This window comes from Canis lupus, chromosome 19 (assembly GCF_011100685.1).
Source record: "Canis lupus familiaris isolate Mischka breed German Shepherd chromosome 19, alternate assembly UU_Cfam_GSD_1.0, whole genome shotgun sequence".
NCBI lineage: Eukaryota > Metazoa > Chordata > Mammalia > Carnivora > Canidae > Canis > Canis lupus.
The window spans coordinates 29,501,924-29,510,926 of NC_049240.1; the positions used below are offsets into that span (position 1 = coordinate 29,501,924).

Genomic DNA, 9,003 nt, shown 5'->3' on the forward strand with positions numbered 1-9,003 from the left:
TCCCATAGTCCTCTTGCCCCTACATAGACATAGGCTCCCCCATTATCAACATCCCCTGCCTGTTGGTACATTTGCTACAACTGATGAGCCTGCATGGATACATCATTGTCACTCAAAGCCCATAGTTTACATTAGGGTTTACTCTTGGTGCTCTCCATCCTCTGGCTTTGGACAGATGTGTAATAACACATATCCATCTTTATGGTGTCTGCAGACTATTTTCACTGCCCTCAAAACCCTCCGTGCTCCATCTCACCATCTCCCTATCTACTCTTCCCCTGACAAAACAAAACAAAACAAAACAAAACAAAACAAAAAAAACACTGGCAACTACTGACCTTGTTACTGTCTCCACGGTTGCTGTATTTCACACTGTATTTCATTTTAAAGTATGTATGAATTCAATCAGGTAGCATTATAAGGCCTGAAGGTAACAGAGGCAGTACCTATAGACAGATTTCCTATAGATGGATGTTCCATCCTTTGAGATGCAACTCAAGCAGAGTAAATCGGTGGTTCAAGTGCCCTAGTATGTTCAGATTGGCCCTGAGTCTTTGCTGTGAGCCCCTGCCTTCTGGGCAGTACCACCCCGCTCACAGTCTTCTGACTCCTGGGCCTGCAGGCCTCCCCTCTTCCCAAGGTGAGCATCCTGAGCACTCCTGCCTTCTCTTCCTTTGGACCTAGAAACACAGCCTACTTTCTCCCCTTATTTGCTAGAATTAGAATAGAGAAGACAGCACGGCCTTCACTCTCCACCCACTGGGGTTGCCATTCCCCAGCCCACGGAGACCAGCCTGAAAATTTCCTCAATACTAAGAAAAAAGCATTATAAAAATCACCAAGAGAGATGAACACTTGGGACTTCTGCTTCTACTTCTACTTCTGAGCGAGGATTCCACTCATCCTTCTATTCTTCTGACCCCAGTTTCATAGAGGGCCATTAAGTCTTCTCAATAACCATGACCTAAGATTAAGGACACTCTCTACCATTTATCATCTACCTACAGCAAGAGGCATGCCAGAATTTCATAGATGTTATCTCCTCTAGTCCTTGTGACAATGTTGTGGAGAGGATATTATTACTTCTAATTAACAGATAAAGAAACTGAGGCCAGAGAGGTTAAGGGACTTGGCCCAGGTCACAAGAGTCTAACACAGTTCAGCTTGATGCTCTACATGGCTTCTTCCTGTCTAAGGACACAGGTCAGGGCCCTGGATGAGATCTTGGCCCAAGTGTATTTCTCAGGCAACCCCAGCTTGGGTGACATCCATGCCACTGAGGCTCTGTCCTACCCAAGAATGTTGACTTCAGGCATAGGCAGCCAAGGCTGCTGAGCCTGCCCCTCCTGCCTCAGCCATTTCCATAGGCTTTTAGTCAAGTAATCCAGACTAACTATGTTCAACCATTTAATGTCCTTGTTTCTCCAGCTACTGAACTAAAATATAGACAAGAATGCTTTCTCTACCCACTTCACAGTACAACTATAAGGCTCAAACAGAGAAGGTGGAAAAGTTTGAAAGTATACCACAATAGGCTATTAAAGTAGGGGTTTCGAAGGAGATTGTAACATGCAATAGATGCCAGACCCCAAAATCAGGCATAATAATACAGGCAACAGTGTGACATTTCAAATATGATGAGAATGAGCTAAATAATAGATTGTCCATAAAGATATTTAAAAATAGAATAAATATTAAGAAATTTATTTTTAAAAAAGAAATTTATTTTTATAGAAATACTATATCATCCAGTAATCCCACTCCTGGTTATTTACTCAAAGAAAATAAGAATACTGAATACATATATCAATAAGATATAGGCACTCCCATGGGACATCTGGATGGCTCAGTGGTTGAGCATCTGCCTTTGGCTCAGGGCATGATCAGGTTCCCCACAGGAAGCCTGCCTCTCCCTCTGCCCATGTCTCTGTCTCTGTCTCTCTGTGCCTCTCATAAATAAATTTTTTAAAATCTTAAAAAAAAAAGATATATGTACCCCTATGTTTATTGCAGCATTACCTATAATAGCCAAATTTTGGAAGTAGCCCAAGTGGCCACTGACAGATGAATGGGTAAAGAAGATGTGGTAGGTGTATATATATACGTATATGTGTAAATGTACATATATACACATATATGTACATGCACTCATACACACGCACAAACACAATAGAATATTACTCGGCCACAAAAAAAGTATAACATCTTGCCATCTGCAACAAGATGGATGGATCTAGAGGGTATCATGCTAAGTGAAATAAATCAGACAGAGAAAGGAATATGCCATATGATTTCACTGGTATGTGGAACCTAAAAATCAAAGCAAATGAATAAACAAATTGATGGTTGCCAAAGGGGTGGGAGGTGGGCAAATGGGTGAAGGAGAGTCGGAGATAGGCTTCTAGCGATGGAATGAATAAGTCATAGGAGTTAAAGGCACAGCATAGGGAATACAGTCAATGACATTTCTAATATAACTGTACGGTGACAGATGGCAGCTACATTGGTAGTGAGCACAGCATAATGCATAGACTTATCTAAACACTAGATTGTATACCTGAAACTAAGTAGCATTGTGTGTCAACTATTTTTCAATTAAAAAAATAAAGAAATTTATTTTTTTGAAGAAAGATTCCTTTAGAGATGGTCACTGAGAGCTGGGGGTATCAACCACCGCCCCCCCCCTCCGGGGGTGAGTGGAGAGGTGCCACCCACGGACCCCAGCTGGGGAGAGGCTTTGATATGCACTTCCCACAGATGGGGAACACGGCAAAGTCACCCTGACTCCTGCTCGAGAAAACCAAACTGTGACAGCAGAATCAGTCCTCTCTCTGGGAAGTAAGTGCAGATCAAAAAGCAGATGAAAGCAAGGCAAGCCTGAAGGCTGGAGATGAACCCGTGATAGAAATGTTGACTCAGGGTTGCCCTATTTTGATCCTGCCAGGGTGGGGCCCTCAGCCTGGAGACATAGAAGAGCTAATGGGCAGAAGCAGAAGCTAAGGAGTGAATGGGCCATCCTCTTGAAAGAGGAGCATTTCCCATGAAAGAGGGCCCAGTAGGGAGTCAGCAGAGAATCCATAAAAGTGCCCAGGAGAGCCCCGTGAGCACCTGCCAGGCCAAGAGAGGGCAGGGCTAGCTTACTGTAGCGTTAGTTGAGTAAAGCCTTCCCCATCCCTGTCTCCCTCCTTTCCCCTGCTTCCAGGCTGGTGGGATCAGACTCAGCTGCTGGGAAGTGGGTGAGGATGAGAACAGAGTGGCTGACACACCCCCTTCCCAGCGAGTGAGTGTCCCACCCACAGGGGCCTCAGTGGGAAGGAGGTGGGGACCCCTCACTTAAATGAGGATTGGGGTGCACATTGATATATTGGACTGGATTCTCTGCTTGTTCACTGAGGCTGGCTTAAAGTGACTAAGGACCTGGTGTCACCTAAGAGACCTCAAAATCCCTGAGACCCATCCGAGTTTTCACCCTACTCAGCAGACTTAAAATAATAGTAAGAGATAAAAAATAAAGTTGCGTTCGTGATGATGCCACCACCGTCCATCCAGTAACCCAAGTGTCCAGGAATGCGGGTGGGATCCTCTGCCCCCTGCCCCTGTCATAGCCATCCATCTCTGGAACCTGTGTGCTGCATCCCCTTCTTTCCTACACAGGTGTCCACTCCCCTCTGTCTCCGTCACCACGGTTCGAGTCCAGACCTCCACTACCTGTCGTCTGCCCAGATCACTGAGTCACCTCCCTCTTTGGTCTCCCTGACTCTCAGCTTTCCCTATTCAATCCACATTTCTTACTGTAGCCAAAGTCACATTTCTGAAATATAATGCCTGTCTGTCTTTTTATATTGAACACCCTTCTGTGGACCCCTCCTGCCTTCAGCATAAAGCCCAAACCCTTTAACTGACTTGTAAGATTTTGGGGGACCTGGCTCAGCCCCCCTCTCCAGCCTCATCTTTCCCCACTCCACTCCTCCCCTCATCCTTGTATGAAACCTCATGCCCCATCCACTAATGAACAATTGTGCGGCTTCTCCTCCTGATATTTGCTCTTGTACTCAGACGCCAAATTCAAGAGCTATTCATGCACTAAGACCAAAGCAGCTATTCTTTGAGATGTGAGACACTTAGCATGTAGGCAAAAACTTAATAAATATTAACTATTTATTTTTAATTATTACTCAACATATTGTCGTTGACTAGAAGAATCAGTGGAAAGACTGGCATCATCACTACAATGTGGCATATATGTGTCCCCACAAGGGACAGCCTGCGGCAGAAGCTGCTAATGCAGTGACTTATCAAGGTCCTTCCTACCCTGATTACAAATGCCATCAAAACTGGAAAATATACGTCCGTCAAGCAGTTGTCCACCCCAGGGATCGATGGGAGGTGGGACATGCTGGCAGTAAAACTCTGTTTCTAATTAACTAGAAAAAGTTGTCATATATGCACGTGTAAGGTCTTCAGACACACACCTGTGTTATCACAGAACTTAGTGACCAGCAAAGCACTGCTCTGTTTCTGCCATTCAATCCATTTCTTTTTTTAAAGATTTTATTTATTTATTAAGACACACACACACACACACACACACACACGAGGCAGAGACACAGGCAGAGAGAGAAGCAGGCTCCACGCAGGGAGCCCGATGTGGGACTCGATCCTAGGACCCCAGGATCACGCCCTGAGCTAAAGGCAGATGTTCAACCGCTGAGCCACCCAGGCATCCCATTCAATCTATTTCTTAAATGCACTAAGATCATTCCAGAATAAAGCCACTTACTGAGGGAGGCTTATTTTCTGTCCCCTGTCGTGTCTCTTTTCTGGCTTTTGTTCCCCAGCGTCACTTCCTCTGTGGGCGGAACTATCATGTTCCAGTACGTTTTCCCCACTACCACCCCCCAGAAACAGGGCTCAACAACCCTTCACTGATGATAGGGGTGGAAGACAGGTGGCTTGAGGGGTCCTGCTAACAGTGGCAGGATAAACCATCAAGCTTTTCTGGGGACAAGAGAGGAGTTATTAGATGAGAACCAGCTCGGGATGTTGGGTCTCACTAGTACAGAGTAAGCAGATGAGCAGAAAGAGCGTTACTTTGTGATCCAAACCCCAGCATTAGTGACAGGTTGTACGGAAGCATATGCTGATGCCCTCATCTAACCAGCAACAAGTAAATGTAGGAAACACAAAATAATGCTTGGTATTTAAGCAGCCATGACTGAGTGTAGCACCAAGCTTTTTCATCTGATGGTCGTATTTCATTTGATGGTCATGACCGCCCTGCATGACCGGAGTTATCATTGTCCCCATTTTATTGTTAAGGAAACTGAGGCTGAAGAAGTAAGCCTGAAGCCAAACAGCTAATGAGTGATAGCTCAGGGACCCCATATCCATCTTCTCCCATCACAACACTATGCATTTGGGCCCCAGAAGAGGAAAACCCCTGAACAAAATTACATCCTCCGAGGTCTTCAAAATTACTAATTAGTATATGAATGATACAGTTTTGATGAGTTAGCAGAGAAAATGTTGACCGTCTGGGCATTCTTTACTTCTGAAGTTGATGCTAATGACAATGTTCACATCTACAAAAGCCTGTCAGATGTCAAGTTCATCTCAGCACTGGGACTGGACACTCCAGGTGTTTTAACCTCTAAAACCCTGATCTCTCATCTGTTCTCATTATACAAAGTGACATTCTTATATTGGAACAAGTTGGAAAAGTCCAGATAAAGTCTCACTCTGTGGGGTAGGGTAGTGCCTCTCCCTGGGCTCAACCCCCTCTCAACATCTCAACCCAGAGACAAACCAAAGGTTTGTGGTTGGAGTTGAGTGCTCCTTGTCCTACCTCTATCTGGGACCTCCTGCCTATCTACAATGAAAAAGGAAGGAAGTTTTACATGTCTTAGCAGAAAGGCATACCTTTCTGATTTGGATCCAAGGTGCAAAGAAATGACCAACCAAACAAAAACAAGATCCTACCTGAGGAGGGTCTCAGAGTGACTATCCACATCCACTTCTCCTCTCCCTCCAACATGTGGAGGGGAACAATTTCCCCTGCCCTGTGCTGTTGGGCAGTATCATGACAGAGCAGCAGGCTGTGAGCTGAAGTGATGTATCCTCTTCCAGCCTGAAGCTTTAACTCCTGGTACAGATTCTTTAGCATTCTCTTCCCCTACAACAGCTGCCAGGAAGCCCATGAGTCTCAGATGGTGCAGCTCAAAGGTGATGCAGCCTCCATCATCCTGGACCCATGAGAAGCTGTGGGGAGCAGGGCCTTCTCATGGACACAACACACATGTAGAGTGAGAGATAAATAAAAGTTCATTATGTTAAGCTTAAGCACTGAGATATGGGGTTGTTTGTTACTGCATCATAGCCCAGCCAATACACTCCCAATATGAGACACTTTCTCCCAGGTGCAGCAGAGCTCAAGGATGTTCCCGTGCTGCCATTCCGTGTTCACGGTCATCAGAGCTACATGGACAACTGTAATTTCAATCAAGACAGTTAGGTGGCCCAGGTTTATTATGCTTTGGTAGAGGTAGCACATAGCATGCTACAGTCAAATGTAAATAGGGAAAGCAGAGAATAAGCTATATTTTTTTTTCTCCAGGCAGAATGAACATTTATCAAGCATTTACTCTGTGCTAGATATGTTGAGTATTATTTCTAATTCCATACCACTCCTATAATGAAAATAAGTATTATAATCCCCATTTTACATATTAGGAAACTATGGTTCATGGAGACTGGTTTATTCAAGATCACACATGGAAGTTTGGCTATAAATACAGACATCTCTGATCCCACAGTGGAAAAGGTTTTCCTTTTAAGTCTGCCCACTCAATATTCTCTCAATAAATGATTACTAAACGGATAGATAGGTAGGTATAGAGATGGATGGATGGATAGATAGATGATAGATAGATAGATAGATGAATCTTTCATTAACCATGGTCCCCCATTAGTAGTGAAGCCCAAGTCCAAAAAAAAAAAAAAAACTGGGAGTCATGCAGGAAAAAGACACATTTCTCAAAAAACAAGAGATTAAAATGGAAGCACACTGAGAGACACCATAGTGCTGTGGTTTTCAGGGGCAGGCTCTGCGTTTAAAACCCAGGGTCACTTCCACTCATGAGTTATAGGACTTTGGTAAGTTACTTTACCTTGCTATGCCTTTGTTTCCCTAACTGTAAAATGGAAATAAAATAGTGCCTGCTATCCTGGGTTTCTGTGAGGATCAAGCAAGCTGCAATAGGTCCAGGGCATAGAACAAAGGTCTGCCACCCAGGAAGACCTCCAAGACTTTACTTTTTCTTTAAAAAAAAAAAAAAAAAAAAAAAAAGATTTTATTTATTTACTCATGAGAGACGGAGAAAAGGCAGAAACATAGGCAAAAGGAGAAGCAGGCTTCCTGTGGGGAGCCCGATGCAAGACACGATCCCAGGACCCTAAGACCATGACCTGAGCCAAAGGTAGACACTCAATCACTCAGCCACCCAGATGCCCCCCTTTTTTTTGTATCCAAAATCTGTTTATTGGGATAGCATCCCACACATTTTGTTTCAGAGTGCTTTTAGTGCTATTTCCATCTGAAGGAGCATCCTTCTGTAAGCCTTGCATCTCCTATGGGTTGGCACAGGACAGTGGAGCAGCCGACACACAGAACTACTGTTTGTGGGATCCCTGGGTGGCGCAGCGGTTTGGCGCCTGCCTTTGGCCCAGGGCGCGATCCTGGAGACCCGGGATCGAATCCCACGTCGGGCTCCCGGTGCATGGAGCCTGCTTCTCCCTCTGCCTGTGTCTCTGCCTCTCTCTCTCTCTCTCTCTCTCTGTGACTATCATGAATAAATAAATAAAATCTTTAAAAAAAAAAAAAAAAAAAAAAAGAACTACTGTTTGTGCATGGATGAAGGCAGTGGTGATTTTGTAGCATCCCGGGCACTTCATGTCCATGAAGTAGGAGTTGGGGGTCTGCACCAGGTGTTTCTTCTTATGCTTCCTCTTCTCTTCTGGAGATGAGTGCAGGAGGTCCTTCACCAGGGGCATGTTCTCGTGGGGGAGGTCATCACTGCTGGAAAGTACATGGGTTGTGAAGAGCAGCGTGGACTGAGGGCCACCACCACAAGTGATGTCCTCTGCCCATTGTTCCTAAGTAACAGACAGTCCACTTCCTCCCTTCAGAACTCCCCAAAGGCCCTGGTCCTTGGAGAAAAGCCAGATGGTGAGGACACCGTCTCCTGTAAGAAAGGCGCCCCTGCACTCCACATGAACTGAGCTTGTTTTCAATATGAGATAATTCTGTGCTCCAATCACCAGACAACATTGAAATCAAGCCCAACACTTAGGCCATTCTGCTTCCTCGTGGGAGAATAGGAGACAAGGCAATGTTGGGAGCACACAACCCCAGAAAGGCCTACAGGCCCCCAGACCTGCTATAGGGACACTTCATGTTCCTGCTTCATGCTCCCACAGCTTAGCTATGAAGATTTGCTTTAGACTCTCTCTCAAAGGCATCTCTTAACCTTGATTTTATGAGCTTCAAAGACTTAAAAAAAAAAAAACCCTCATAATAGTATAATAATCATTATATGTTATTACTATAACACTTTGAAATTATTTTGCTATTTATATTATTGGCTTAACCCAGTAGAACACGTTGCAGATGAAGAAGTCCTTGCACATGTATTAGCAAATCCCATAACCGCACTGAGAAATCGGCAGGACCAACCAAGATAGAGGGGCAATGTCCCTAGTTTAGGGGCGCCTAGGTAGCTCAGTCGGTTAAGCACATGCCTTTGGCTCAAGTCATGATTTCAAAGTTGTGGGAAAAGAACCCAGCATCAGGTTCCCTGCTCAGCGGGGAGCCTGCTCCCCACCCTGCTTGTGCGCTCTCTCTCTTTCAAATAAGTGAAATCTTTTTTTTTTTTCAAATGTCCCTGGTTTATAGATGAAGAAATACACATACACACATTCAGACCCTTAAACTGATGTGACCTTCCC

At 44.7% G+C, this 9,003-nt stretch overlaps 1 protein-coding gene across 1 annotated transcript; it reads right to left on the bottom strand.

The window, feature by feature from the left end:
* Positions 1-7,582: 7,582 nt before the first annotated feature.
* LOC100856628 (40S ribosomal protein S27-like) lies at positions 7,583-8,049 on the bottom strand. The gene is made up of 2 exons (XM_038565237.1): positions 7,905-8,049; positions 7,583-7,680 (listed from the first exon to the last, which is right to left on the bottom strand). Exons 1-2 carry the CDS (start codon positions 8,047-8,049, stop codon positions 7,583-7,585), a joined length of 243 nt encoding a protein of 80 aa, XP_038421165.1.
* Between the last annotated feature and the right edge of the window lie 954 nt (positions 8,050-9,003).

What these genes read in the sequence shown, in the direction of transcription:
- LOC100856628 (XM_038565237.1), bottom strand. Translation starts at nt 8,049, where the DNA reads ATGCCCCTGGTGAAGGACCTCCTGCACTCATCTCCAGAAGAGAAGAGG. An exon ending in CACCACTGCCTTCATCCATG is followed by an intron (nt 7,681 to 7,904) that starts CACAAACAGTAG and finishes ACCCAGGGATCC; the next exon opens with CACAAACAGTAGTTCTGTGT.